General features: G+C 37.3%; 1 protein-coding gene across 11 annotated transcripts in view; it reads right to left on the bottom strand.

Moving 5' to 3' along the window:
• The window catches only part of LOC127795239 (regulator of telomere elongation helicase 1 homolog), a 50,286-nt gene that overhangs the window by 25,441 nt on the left and 9,506 nt on the right, over positions 1-15,339 (bottom strand). For 9 of the 11 annotated variants that reach the window (XR_008021767.1, XR_008021768.1, XR_008021769.1 and 6 more), the window contains exons 7-14: positions 7,744-7,920; positions 7,309-7,436; positions 7,101-7,146; positions 5,488-5,629; positions 5,215-5,369; positions 4,812-4,903; positions 4,633-4,731; positions 4,480-4,548 (exon numbers count right to left, since the gene is read on the bottom strand). Coding sequence is in view for 7 of the 11 variants with exons in the window: in XM_052326790.1 (XP_052182750.1) it covers positions 4,480-4,548; positions 4,633-4,731; positions 4,812-4,903; positions 5,215-5,369; positions 5,488-5,629; positions 7,101-7,146; positions 7,309-7,436; positions 7,744-7,920 (908 nt within the window). In the remaining 4 variants the exon portion in view is untranslated. The remainder of the gene's footprint in view (positions 1-4,479; positions 4,549-4,632; positions 4,732-4,811; positions 4,904-5,214; positions 5,370-5,487; positions 5,630-7,100; positions 7,147-7,308; positions 7,437-7,743; positions 7,921-15,339) is intronic. The other 2 variants (XM_052326792.1, XM_052326793.1) reach the window with 2 other exon arrangements.

The raw sequence follows: 15,339 nt of genomic DNA, 5'->3' as shown, positions 1-15,339 counted from the left end.
AAACTTGTCTTTTTCTGTTATCAAGTGGGGTTTGTAGATTTAAAGGTCCAGTTGCTTCACGTTGGCAACTTTCTTGGCTATACAGATATTTCTGGTTAAGGTTTCTGCCTAATTTGGAAATGACATTGAGACTTGTTTTGAATGGGTAACAGATAGATTGAGATCAGCTGTTTCTAAGGACGGTTTGTGGGTGTAACCTCCGCCTTTTTAGACATTTGTGTCAAGAAAGACATGAAAGATGCTTTAATCTTATTTCCCATTGAAGGAATAGATGAAGTTATATACAAGACTTCCTGTCAAACTAGAATGTTTCTAAAAAACAGAATAGGAAAGTTTCCAAAATCAGATTTGGAAACCTATACAATTTAGGATACAACAAATTATAGAAAGTTACAGTAACCTATCTTCTAGAAAGTACACACTACGTTTGGAAAGGAAAGCTAATCAAAATGATCTGATCTTGCAGGAGAATGAGGACAAGATCAGCCCTCATTGTTGACACTCCCCATCGAGATTGTGATTGGATGTCATACATTCCAATCTTGTTGATAACCTGTGTGACATACAGCTGCAAGTAATCCTTTAGTTAACACATCTACCAATTGGTCACTTGAGGATATATATGGGGTACAAATTAGACCATTGTCCAGTTTCTCCTTAATGAAATGCCTATCCACTTCAACATGTTTTGTTTTGTCATGCTGGTGATAGTTTGTCTCTTCCTAGTGATAAAAGATGAACAAAATAGGTGGAACGAAAAATATGAAGAGGACGAGGATATAAGGGTTCATGAGGAAAAAGTAGAGTATAAGGAATATGACAATTAAGAATAATAGAAGGAATCAAATTAATCAAATAGCAAGAAGTCAATAGAGCAACATCCTAAAAGAGAAGAGGAGCGTGCATATGAGCCAATAAGGTATGAGATGTCTCAATGAGATGACAATTTTTACATTTTGCAATACCATTTTGTTGTGGAGTATATGGACACAAAATTTGATGAAGAATGCCATGAGAAGATAGAAGAGATTGAAAAGACTTGGAACAATATTCCTTAGCATTATCACTTCAAAGGATATGAATAGAAGAATCAAATTAAGTCTTAACCTCATATAAAATGAAGTGAATAAAGACAACTTGATTCGATCTTTCATTAAATAAAGCAAAGAACAACGTGAATAATCATCAAAAAAAGTAAGAAAGTAAGAAAAATTTTGTGTATATTTAATTCAACTTGGACCCCAAATATCAAAATGCCCAAGAGAAAAAGGAGAATCAGCTCTTTTACTAATCCGATCAGGAAAAGAAGAGCATACATGTTTGCCCAATTGGAAAGATTCACAATCTAAAGACTATAAAGAAGACAAAGATGGGACCATCTATTTTAGTAAAGACAAAAATCTACAATGAATTGACAAAGGTGTGGTTGTAGTAACAGTAAAAACAAAAGGTAAAGAGAAATGATATAGGCCTTCAAATTCATGTCCTGTACCAATCATTGCTCCAATATTCCAATCCAGCACCAAAATAGAATTGGAATCAAAGATAACCCAACAATCAAGAGATTTAGTCAAATGACTAATAGAGAGATTAAACTATAAGGACAATGAGGTGCGTGCAGGGCCGAATTAAGATATAATGAAGGCAATGGATTGGATTGGCCTATACCCGTAGGAATGGCCTTAGAACCATCAGCCACCACAATAGAAGGCAATGTATTAGAGAACTCAATATGGGAGAGCAAACATTTATTACCAGAAATATGTTCAGAGGCTGCAGAATCAAGGATCCAAAGGACTAAGCAATGAATGAGATACACAAGCAGAAGAAGAAGAACTGCAGTTTGTGCAACTGAGGCTACAGAAGTAGATGCCTGGAACTGGAAAATTCAGCCAAGTACTCCCCGGAAATAAGCTGAGAAACAGCACCAGACCCTGATATACCACTCTGTCCAGCAGAAACTGGGGTAGGAACAGAATCAGCAGTCAGCTGGTTAGTGGTATCATCCATAGATGCCACATTTGATTTAGGTGGTCAACCATGTAATGCATAACAAGTCTCTTTATAATGACCTGGTTTGCAGCAATATGAGCAAAACAACTGTTTCCCCCCCTTTCCACCATGTTGTGTCTGTTTATTCTTAGACTGACTACCAAAGGATGTAACCTGAGAAACCAAAATAGACCCCACAGCTACTGAATCAGAGACAGTAAAAGTCTTGAGTATTACGCAGCAAGCTTGCAAACACTTCTTCCATAGTAGGAATGACAGGTCCATGTCAGGAACCTAGTCCTAACTAATGTTTCCTTTGAAGATAGAAATGGAATTGAGGGAGAAATAGGAAGAATAACAGGGCGAATCAGATAGAATAATAGGGAGAATTAGACAAAAATGAGGGAGAAACTGACAGAAAGTAGGGAGAAATGGAGAGAACAATGGGGGGAAATGAGATACTTCAATAACTTCTTGACAATTCATTCATAATCTCAGCAACTGTGGGTTATGGCTTTATATATAAAGCTAACCAACAGATTTTACCAAGTGGTTACCACTCCTTTCACTACTTCATAACTGCTGCACTACAAATAACTACACCTAACTGTAAATAATAACTGCAATTAAACTATAATTACTATTATATCCTTGGGGTCATGACAGTCCACTGAGGATTCGTGTCCTAACACCATCCAAGTCAGGTCCTAATCCACCCAATGTAAGCACCATGAACAGTTTATCATGTTGGACACACTGTTCAATAACATTTTCAGTGATTGGCAGCATGATATTGAAATCTGTCACAGCAGATTGAACCTTTCCTGGATATGTTGTCATATCCAAATCTCCTTTTGGAAGATTAAACAGTGTACTAATAATTGTGTACAAACGAATAATGTCATTTGTATAAAGCCTCTGTGCATGTCACCATATTTCGGAAAAACTTTTGCAGACACGAAAAAGAGGCACTAAATCTAGTTCAATGGACTGCCACAACATGGAAACAAGCTGCACATCAATTTTATCCCACAATGTCCTATTCATTATCTGGTATCTCAATAAATTTCTTGGTTCAATGATCACAAACCCCTTGACTTTAAAACCACATTTCAACTGAAGCAGACTAGGAAAAATAATTTTTCCTGTTCTGCTTTTCAGTTGTAATATGTTTGGAACAACAGAAGGGTTAGAGATTACCCCTGAACCAGACAAGTTGTAATAAACCCTAATTTCAACAACCAATACAACAAGAGACCACCAAAATATCAGATCACAGCCTTAGGGATTCCAGATATCATTAGATCGCAACTCCAGGAATTCCAGAACAGATCACAAAAGCTTCAACCAGCAGATCGCATTCAAGCAGCAGATCAGACCCGATTTCCCAAGGTCCAGAGAAGATAGATCAGATCCAGCAGATCGGACCAGAGATCCAGAGAAGATCAGATTGCTCAGATCGCAACTCTTGACCTAAATGAGATAAAATCCTCGAAGCAAGAGGATACAATCCTAGACAAGATTTGATGGCTGAATTACATCAAATCTGCTCCAATTCTCCAGATTTGCCCCTTGATGGCTCTGATACCATGAAAAGTAGTACACAAAATTGGGAGCACAAGAAGAGAGGAAAAAGAGAAATTGAAGGGAAAAATAATTGTTCAAATCTATTAAGCTAGGGTTACAAGTATAATAGATTTGAACAATTATTTTTAGGTACAAGGTACCAAAACACTATAACTACTATATACAAGCTACCTATGTTAGGTACAAGGTAAAACTAGTCTAATACAGCACACCTAATTCAAGCTAATATGAATTCTCAGCATGTGCCATACAAGCCAGTCTTATAATTGTGTTAAAATTTTCATGTTGGCTTTAACCAAATCTTTTCATTACATAAAATGCTAAATGCACTTTTCTATTTTAACCATTCTGCCTTAGTTATATGGGTAACATCCTCATCTTTTCTTGGAAAAAGTTCATGATGAGAAAATGGAATTAATAAAATTTAATATTGTTTTACTTAAATTTCAAAATTTAGAACATGACCATGAGCACCTCTCCTACAACTTTTCAGCTCCCTAAAATTTTGAAGTTGCACATATATTTTTTGTGTGAGAACTTGAACTTTTAATTCAGCAAAGACCCAGGAAGTCAGGCAAATAATATATGGATAATACTATAGTTTGATCTCTCCAAGTTGCAGAAGCCAGACAAAGGGTCCTCATCATTTAATGGAACTCAAGTTACGGAGTCACCATATAACCAGCTGTTAGGATAAAGAAACAGCATAAAAATGCATTGGTGCTGTCTGAGTTCAATATTTGCCCATCTTCTGTGCATATTTTGATGCCTCCAGAAGCCTTTCATAATATCTTAAAATGCTTCCAAAAATAATTAAATAAAATTTGTTATGCAGCAGAAGAACAAACAGGTTTACTACAGCACAAAAAAGAGTGTGTAGCTTAAATTGCAGCATGATACCTTGCCACGACAAACTGCAAAAAAAACTGCACCAGAAGTTGAGGAGTCCTTCAACTTAGTCATATAGTCCTGACAAAGATGCATGCAGCTGAAATATCAGGGGTGGAGATAACATATAATCAACTTTTGACAAAACATGTTGATAAGTCATACCTCAATTGACAAATGGAAAAGTGACGATTGTCTAGGTTCTACAACAGGTTGCTTGTGTTTGCAGATTCTCTCCCAGATTGTGCTGGAATTTGTATGAATCTAGAGAACAAAGAGTATAATTCATTAAAATAAAACATGAACAGATCACTATTCTTTGATAGTTATGTTGAAAGTCTTACTGCATTCTTCCAGCACCCAATGCATTGGTCCAGAAGGTAGTAAGAAGGAAAAAATACAAGTAGGCCATCTGGTACAATTCGAGCAAAATTAACTGCAGCATCAAAACCAAAGACCAAAAGAATCAAGAAATAGTTATGATAACAATGGAAGTACTGACTTCATATAGAAGACGAATTCCTTTTACAGATGTTAGCAGCATCTTTATTTATGACCAAGCACTTCTGCCATCAGAAAAACAGGAGAAGGTTTGTAATACATAAGAAATGATTTTTAAAATGTAAGTTTTCCTAATTCATGATCCATGTAACTTCATTGTGCACAGTATCCAAATAAGTTACCTAACGATGGAAGTTCTGGTCTAGGCTTATTATTACCAATACTATCCAATATATAATAGCATACCAATAGCATTCCCCAGCTCCAGCTTGTACTCTAACAAATCACGACTCCTATATGAAGAGTTGAGAGAGAAACCAGATGGACCAACTGGAACAACTCCAGTCCATATCTGATTTGCTGATATAACATGAGGGTTCTCCAAACGAATTGGAAAATCTCTGTATGGAAAACAATGGAAAAGAACTTATATTACAGAGCAAAAAAGAAAAAGAACTTATATTGGAAGTCATAACTGACCTGGTGAACACTAGGAACAATGTTCAGAAAGCAACTTACAATTTAAATTCCACAGCAAAAGATTCCATTGGAGATAATGTGCCAGATGTCAAAATGATAGATCTGACACCTAACTTTGAGAACTCTTCCATGGCAATTCCTGGATTAAAACACCACCAGCTGAGTGTTCTAGAAGCCTGGCCTGCAGCACGAATTCAATGGATGACACAAATGGCATGACATAGTATTCTTGTATTAGAATGGCTAAGCTAGCCTACAAGGTAATCATTTTCAGAATTTGTTGCCATTATACAGCACGCGCGCAGGGTGGGGGGGGGGGGGGGGGGGGCAATGTTTTGCATAGTGGAATAACTTTTTAGGGCCAGCATTGTGAGATAAAAAATGATTTAGAGTTCAGGAGCTTGTGGGAAATATCCAAACTATAATATATCAACACATGTAACCAAATGACATCTGGAGAAACAATAAATAGCTCCAAAAGGCAATTTAATGTCGATCTAAAATTATGAAAAGGACATAAAAGATCAAAAACTATCTATAGAGAAGAAAGACTAGCTTGTGCATGATGAATAAAAACTAAATCTTCCCCAACAATCCAAGGAACAAGCTTATGCATTTGATCAACCTGTGGAAAATTAATATTAAAATCAGTGATGTCTTTAGAGTTCAAGACAAATGTGCCTCAGCTCTTTCAAAGTAGACCGAGGACCAGTAGCAGCAGTGGTAGAAGAACCAAACTACATACTATATAGTTGCTTGAAGCAGATACCTTGATGCCATGTAAACATTGTGGTGTGGCACCAGAATGGAGAAGAAAAAATATAAGGGACAAAACAAAATAAGGGAAATAATGAAAGTTCTATAGAAGGAGAAAGAAGAGTTCAAGAACTCAAAGATTAGAATTTTTGAAATTCCAGGTTTTCAGCAATTTATCTAATTAGGATTTTGACTCTCTTAGAATTCTCTCTTTTGCAGCAGGATCAAAAGTGAACCTCGTGCTCGCAGTGTACCACTAAAAAAGGAGAAGAAGAAACTACAAGGGAGGGGATAACATAAAGGACAATTCAACAAGATTTAAGAAAGACAAAGAAAAGAGTCCAAGAACTTACACAGTAGAATTTTATTTCAGATTTTTAGTATTTTGCCTAATCAGGAGTTTGATTACTTTAAAATTCTTTCTGTTCTTTTTAATTCTTTTTAACACTTGGTTTACACTATGCGTTTACACATATAATAGCCAAACATGGAGACACATTTTAATTGATTGAATACAGGCATAGATTGCATACTTGGTTTATTCTTATTCCCTCTTCTCTTAGGTGTTCCTTGGCTCCATTTTTTTCTTTCTTTTTTCTCCCCTTCTTCCCCGGTTTTATTCTCCTCTGCACTTCACAACCTTCTAGTATGAAAAAAGTTGCTTATAGTAATTTCTCAACACAATTCTAATTTTGTATTAGATTCAATAAAGTTATTGTATGTCAGATATTAAAACACATATATATATATTGCACAACTTATATGATAAAGTAATAATTCAAGAGTACGGGAAAAGAAATAGGTACATCATACGAAAGATAAATGTTAATGCACATCAAGCATAGCAACTGAGTTCTGACAAACTCTAGGAAAGATAAAAAATTTCTCCCCGTCACCTTTAAAAGCAGCTGCAGCATTGCCTTCTACTTCCTGAACATGGAACTTAAGAAACAGGAGGGAAATTCAAGTCAGACACTAGAATAACTGAGACATAATAATGCCGAAGAATGGAGAGAATATCAGCCCTGAAGTAATACTGCATATAATATAGTATCCTTACCCGACTATATGATTAAATAAAGACAAAATAATACCCAAACTTACACGGTAATATTTAGCATGAGTTCCACCACCATCTTTGAAGACTATCTTAAGAATATCGCCCATGCTTTCCAGCCTGCATATAGTTTCTTTTGTCTTTAGAGGTCCTCCAGTATCAATGAGATTTTCGCCTATATAGCAGGGGAAGACAAATCCAATTCTAAGAACCCAAAAAGATATGAGGATAGGTAACTCTGTAGCAGCAACAGCAATGACCACCCATGTTCTTTCTTCCATCATTTTTATTTTTTTAAGTTTAACCACACACATGTTATACAATATGAATTTTCACATAATGACCAAATAGATATAACAAAGAAAAGCTGCTTATTTGATAACCTAAACAAAATTATATATCCGATTCATTCAACCACATTCAGTCAATTAATTCAGTCATGGTGAAATCTCAAGTTAATGCAATAGCCATTTTCAGCCTACCTTCCTCAAGAAGGAGGACTGCTTCTTCAATTGTACCAATCAGCTTTGTGGCAGTTTTATATGTGATATTCAGATCAGTAAGTAGTTCATAAATGTAAGGCCCAGGCCTTGTAAAACCCAATTCTTTGGATTCAATAGGGATTTCAGCTATCAGCTTTTGAAGCTTTAAGAAAAGCGCTGCAAAAAATGCATAAATATCTCATGAAATTGATCTCCCACAAATATAATGACAGAAGAAAAGGGAAAAAAAGAGTAAGCAGCAAAAGAAAAGCTAAAATTATTGGCAAACTAAACTTTTGTTGTAGATCTGTAAATTTAGTTTTCATTTATAGATTACTATGTAAAACTGGGAAATTGTATATTTATTATTTAGATCGGTTGACTTTGATTTTTAGGAATCCCAGATTTTTAGGAATTGATAGAGAGGTGGAATCTCCTTGGTTAGGAAGACCTTTGTGTATAAATATGGTCTATGTACAGCACATTCAAAAATAAGAAAGATTTTATTTTTCTCCACATGGTATCAGAGCAATTCACGGTCTGAGTTTTTTTTCTGATCATCTGCAGCCTTCATTGCTGATTATCGGTCCTCATAGTCAAACCCTCCTTCCAATTTTTCTCTTCGTCTGAAAATATCAGAAACCTCTGGAAAACCATCAAATCCGTCTGGATCTGCTATTGAGTTCGTGCCAAATCTGTCAACTAGGGAACTTCAGAACATTAATTCCTCTAATTGACTGAATGGAAGAAACTTTCTACAGTGGTCTACAAATAGTGAGAACGTTTTTGAAGGGAAGAGGAAAATTAAGTCATTTGACTGAAGCTGGACCAGACCCCAATGATGTTAAGTTTAATGTGTGGGACAAGGAAGATTCAATGATTATGTCTTAGCTTTGGAATTCAACGCAGCCTGAAATCAGTGGGAATCATATGTTTCTCACAGCTGCTGGAGAGATCCGGGAAGCTGTTCGCCAAACTTACTCCAAGTTGCAAGTTGATGCTCTAATCTATGAAATCTAGACTAAAATATCATCTACTAAGCAAGGTACACACTCAGTCACAGAGTACTATACCCTGATGAAAGGTTTTTGGCTTGAACTGGATCATTACCAAAATATTAAGATCAAGTGCAATGATGATGCTGTGATGCTCAAGAGTTTTGTAGAAAGGGAAAGAATCCTCGAATTTCTTGTAGGTCTAAATCCAGAGTTCAATCAGATTTGTGTTCAGGTGTTGGGAAAAGAGACTTTACCCTCTCTTAATGAGACTTTTGCAATAATCCGTGCTGAGGAGAGTCAAAGAACAGTTGTGCTCGATTCGCAACCAGTAGAAGGCTCAACCATGATCTCTACAAAGTTTGCAGACAACGGAGTCAAAGTTAATAACCCAGGGCAAAAGGGTAAACCAGAGAATAAAAAACCAGAATACTCTAAGCCACTAAACCAAGAAGGAATCTGGCGCACATATTGTAAGAAGCCACACCACACAAGAGAGAACTGCTTTAAACTCCATGGGAAAGCTGAAGTTCTCAATTGGAATGGGGGCTTTAGAGGACAACAACAAAGCCAAGCACAATTCTTCACATATGGGGAAGAACCTTTTCAGGAGAAATCCAACTCCAATAGCGACAAAATTGAAGAACTCAAAAAAGAAGAAATTGACAAACTCGGAAATCTTCTGAATTCCCTTAGTAAACCCTCTAGTACATACCCAAACCAGATTTACTAGTTATAACCCATGCCCAGGAAATAGAAAATTACAGTTGAGATGGCTCACATGTGATTTGCTGGCCAAGGAACAATAGGCTAACACCCTCTCCTTCTTTAAAGAATGTATTGCATGTTCCAAAGTTGTCCACTAACCTTGTATCCATTCCCCACCTTGTATCCATTCCCCAAATCACCAAGGATTTGGATTGCAAAATAATTTTCTTTTCCACACATTGCATGTTTTAGGATTAGGTTATGGGGAGGACGATTGGATTTTCTAAGGAAAGAAATGGGCTCTAATATCTTGAGGAAATGAATGTGGACAAGGACAACTAGCTATCTCTTTCTTGCTCATCAAAAATTTTTCCTCCAACCTCACCAAGATTTGGCTTCACCGCTTCCACTTTGGACATCCACCTCTTAATCGGCTTAAAAACATGTTTTCATCACATTTTAGAAACGTCAATGTTAGCAGCCTTTACTGCGATACTAGTGAACTTGCCAAACACCACCATGTGTCATTTCCATTAAGTAATACAAGGTCTTCTAAACCTTTTTCTTTAATACATATCAATATTTGGGGTCCATCTAGAATTCCTAACATACGAGGGGCTAGTTGTCTGTGTCCTTTATTGATAATTGCTATAGAACAACCTATGTACAGCACAGTTTATGGTTTCTATTAAAAGAGCTAAGTCCAACAATGCAAGAGATTATTTTAATCAAATTATCTCATCTTTCTTCCATAATCCTCTAGTGTTGATACCAGTGTTATTAAAGGCTCAAGGCGCACTAAGACGCAAAAAGGTGTTGGAGCCTGAAATGCAAGGTGTAAGGTGAGGCATGCGCCTGATAGAACTAGACGCATGCTTACTAAAAAAAAAAGAAAAATATATATCCTAGTTGAAAAATAAGGTATAAAATAAGTCTTAACTCCTAATAACATATTTACAAGTATGTTATCAAGGAAATTAAAAAATTCAACACATACTAATGAAAAGAAGAATAAAAAATGTCAAAAGATGTAATCTAAAAGTCTTTAAGTCAACTTAAATTAAATCTTAAAAAAAATTATAGGTCTTAAATCTTAATCAAGATTGACTAATTATGCATTTTAAATAATCTAAAAATTATCCCCATCATCAAGATCAAACATTTCTATATTTTCATCATCAAGATCAAACATTTCTATATTTTCATCATTAAAAGCACCATCTCTAATATCTTCTTCCACATCATCTACTCCTCTTGTTGGATGATTTCTATGGTTTAAAAGTGTGATGATAGTTTCATACATTTTTTTGGTAGGTAATATACTAGACTTGAATTTGCATTTTTCTTTGTATAATAAAAACTCAGCCTCTGTGGTGTCTATAAATATTGATCATGCCAATAGAATGTTGATCATTGCATATTGAGTGTAGTTTGACTTTTATTACTGGAATAATATAATCTTAAAGAAAATGGAGACTTGAACAGCCTTAACAAAACATTGTTGAAGTAAATGAAACACAATCAAAGAAGATGGGAAACTAAGGAAAAGCCACTAATTAACTTGGGCCTATGAAAATATAATTTTCTTTGTCCCTTTTTGTCCACTTCTTGCATCTGGGGATCATAGATGATATATAGAAGCCTAAGAAAGATGGTTGCAAGTATGGGGGTGTTGTTTTGGTGACTTAATGTTACATTTTGTTATTGCATGCCTTGAATTTGTTCAATTCTCCCTATCCATCTTCATATAGTTCAAATTCAATTGGAGCATTTGAAGTAGTAGTCTTTTTACTTATTGCCAAATTTGTAGTTGAAACAATAAATTTAAACCCTAAATAGTAAAAAATTAAATAAAGTAACAAACAATCAAATAAAAACCTTGAAAAAACAATTAAAAAGCCCAAGGCGCGCCTTGGGCTGAGGCACGCCTTGTAGGTCTGCGTCCGCCTGGGATGCTTTCAGGCGTCCAGGGTGCACCTTGAGCCTAGGTGCGACTTTAATAACACTAGTTGATACCCCCTAACAAAGTGGGGTTGTTGAATGGACAAATAGGCATCTACTCAATGTTACCCGAGCACTTTTGTTTCAGAACAATGTTCCAAAAAAATTTTGGGGAGAGGCTGTTGTCACAACCCTAGGTTTTCCTAGGGTCTAGAATGGGATTTTGTAGGAACTTAAAGAAGAAAGAATAGAATAGAGGGAGAAAACATAAAGAAAAGAGGGAGAAATTGAGAAGAAAGGGGGAGGGTTTTGACGAAAGAAAGAGAGATGAGAGTTGAGAGAGAAACAGAATGGATTCATTCAATCAATAGCTACCTATTCTCCATTCAATAGCCTATTTATAGGTTGTTTACATCCATGTAGTTATTACCAAACTAACAACATACAACTAAAAGAAGGTACAAACAAGAAACAATTACAACTAATACCCTTGGGCTCATGACAGTTGTTTTAACGGCGGCATACTTAATAAACAAAGTGTCATCTAGAGTGTCAGGATACAGAAGCCCTATAAATGTACTTTATGACTTTCATTCTGATTTTGATGGTTCTTGCAAATTACCACATAAAGTGTTCGGTTGTCTCTCATTTGTGCATATTCATGCTTAGAACTGAGGTAAACTTGATCCAAGGACTTTAAAATGTGTGTTTGTGGGGTACTCAACAACCAAAAAAGGCTACAAATGTTACCACCCGACCACTGGGAAATTTTTCACTTCCATGGATGTCGCCTTTCTTGAAAACGAGCCTTTCTTTCAGGTTCAAAGTCCTTATCTTCTGGGGGAGAGGGTTTCTAGGGAAGATAAGGAAGATATGGAGCTTCTTCTTGATTTTAGCAGTCTTCCAGCAACCAGTCTGTTAAACAAATCTATCCCTCCTGCAACTGAACCTAAAACAACCTCAGAAATTGAACCTAAATCTGCCTCTGAAATTGAGTTGGAAAAGGCAACAACCTGGTCTAAATTCCACTATGCCACTTCAGGTCTATTCAATGAAGAGAGTAGCCATTTCTAAACCTGTGCAGATCCATGAATCCAAACCAGGTACTAAATCCATCTCTTCCCCTTCCTTGATTGATAATGAACCTGTTTGTCATGATTTCCCTGATATGGATTTGCCTATTGCTGTCAGAAAAGGAACAAGAAAATGCACCCAACACCCAATTTCTCACTTTGTATCCTTCCACAGATTATCTCCACAGCATAGGAGCTTCCTCACTGAATTCTATTGACATTCTCCAAACACTACAAGAGGCACATAAGGATAAGAACTGGGTACAAGCCATGAGAGAGGAAATGAATGCATTAGAGAAAAAAAAAAACATGGGAAATTGTCAGTTTCCCTAGAGCAAAGAATTGTAAATGGGTTTAGGGTGTTTACCTTAAAATATAAGGCTGATGGGTCCTGGGAGAGATAAAAAGCTAGGCTGGTTGCAAAAAGGTATACTCAAACTTATGGAGTAGATTATCAAAAGACCTTTGCCCCTGTAGTAAAGATGAATACAGTGCATGTGTTACTGTATTTAGCTGCTAATTTTGCTTGGTGTTTACAGCAATTTGATGTTAAGAATACTTTTTTGCATTGTGACTTAGAAGAGGAGGTATTCATGGACCCTCCCCCTAGATTTTATGAGAATTTTAGTGGCAATAAAGTATACAGGTTGAAGAAAGCATTATGTGGCTTGAAGCAATCCCCTAGAACATGGTTTGGGAGATTCACAAAAGCTATGCTAGCAATGGGGTATAAATAGAGTCAAGGGGATCATAATCTCTTTATAAAACATTCAATCATGAGGGTACTCACAGTCTTACTTGTATATGTGGATGACATTATTGTAACAAGAAATGCTTAGGTAAAGAATTTGAGATTAAGCAACTTGGAAAATTGAATAATTTCTTTGGTATTGAAGTGGCATACCCCATAGAAGGCATCTTTGTTTCTCAACGAAAATATATGTAGTATCTCCTTAAGGAAACTAGAACAATTGGCTGCAGGGTAGCTAGCACACCTATTGAACCTAATCAAGAAGATGATAGTGCAATAGATCAAGGAAGATATCAAATGTTAGTAGGGAGATTGAACTAAATGTCCCACACCAGGCTAGATATAGCTTATGCTGTAAGCATGTCAGATCTATGGTAGATAGAAGATCCACGCCAGGCTACTACACTTTTAGTTGAATATACACATTATTTTTATTCACATAATATGGTATCAGAGCCACAAAACCTAACCCAACCCTAGACCCAGCCGCTGGCCGACGCTGCCAATTGACGCCGGTACTGTCGTCGCGGTCACCGTCCAAATCCGCCCTCTCAAATCATGGCTGTCTCTTAGATCTGCCCAGATCGTGGCCGTCCAAATCCGCCACCCAGATCACGATCGTCTCTCAGATTGTGTGGCCGCCTAGATTCGTCGTTGTTGCTTCTTCTTGGCCAACCCTAGATCCAGCCACCATTCGCGCCCAGATTCGGCCATGCTATCTGTCGTTGTTCCAAATCCGACAACTCCCAACTTTGCGCGCCCAGATTCGGCCATGCTATCTGTCGTTGTTCCAAATCCGGCAACTCCCAGCTTTGCGCTCCCAGATCCGCCATTGTTCCAGTTCCAATGACTCTCAACTTTGTGCGCTCCCTCCGATTTTCTTTTTGGTTCAAATCAGATAGCAGATCTAGTTCCAATTTGTTGTACCCATCCAATCTGCTTCAGATCTATTTAGTTCAAATCTAACCCACCACTCCAGATCCAGACCTAGTCAACCAGAACAGTAGGTTGTTCTGTCTGTATCATGTCTTCATCTACATCCACAAACCTTTCCACCACATCCACAACTGTGACTATTCCCCATTTTTCGAGCACACCAGTTATTATTACAGAGAAATTGAATGGCCAAAATTATTCGGCTTGGTCATCTGCAGTTGAAATTTGGTTTCTTGGACATGGCCTTGAGGCTCATTTATCAACGACCATCTCATTTATTCATACAGGAAATCAATCTCTTTGGCGACAGGTGGATGCATAGTTACTCAGTTTGTTGTGGCAAACTATTGCACCGACTTTGATGCCTATATTTCGACCTCTTCATGAGTGTAGTACTCTATGGAGTCGAGCTCGTGAGTTGTATACAAGTGACATCACTCATATTTATGATGTGATTGGTGCTTTGTTCAATCTACGACAGGCTGATTTGGATATGACCACGTATTTGGGTAAGCTCCAAGCTTCCATTACCGATTTTAACAAGTTGATGCCCTTTGATCCAGATATCAGGAAACAATAGCAACAGCGTGATCAAATGTTTACTATCCTCTATTTTCATGGAATTCGACCGAAGCTTGAATCCATTAAGATACAGATTCTGGACAGTGCTTCTCTCCCTCCTTTGACAAAGGTATTTGCCAGGCTACTTCAAGCCTCTTCTATTACTGTTGATCGTGGCATGTCCGTACATGGAGATCTCTCCGCCCTTGTTGCTACCCCGACTGATCATGGTCGTCGGGGTAGTGGTTGTCCTCGGCCCCAGTGCTCCAACTGTAATCGTCTTGGTCACACTAGAGAGACTTGCTATCGCCTACATGGTCATCCACCTCAGGCAGCCAATACTGCTAACATGGTTGTTGGAGCTTCGAAGGGTCAAGCATCTATCACACCCAGTGATTCCTCACTAGTTACTATCTCCGAGGGGGAGTATGCTCAGTTCCTTCAGTTCCGGACAACACAACAGGCTACTTCACCTGTCACATCCCTTACTGGCACCAGTAACCCTACTGCCTGTTGTACTAAGTCCTCCTCTTCTCTTGGCCCATGGATCTTCGACTCCAATGCCACTAATCACATGTCCGGTAATCGCTCTCTCCTATCTCATATTCAAAATTTGCGGTCTCTACCTCAT

This window comes from Diospyros lotus, chromosome 2 (assembly GCF_014633365.1).
Source record: "Diospyros lotus cultivar Yz01 chromosome 2, ASM1463336v1, whole genome shotgun sequence".
Classification (NCBI taxonomy): domain Eukaryota; kingdom Viridiplantae; phylum Streptophyta; class Magnoliopsida; order Ericales; family Ebenaceae; genus Diospyros; species Diospyros lotus.
This window is presented reverse-complemented; position numbering and strand designations above follow the sequence as displayed.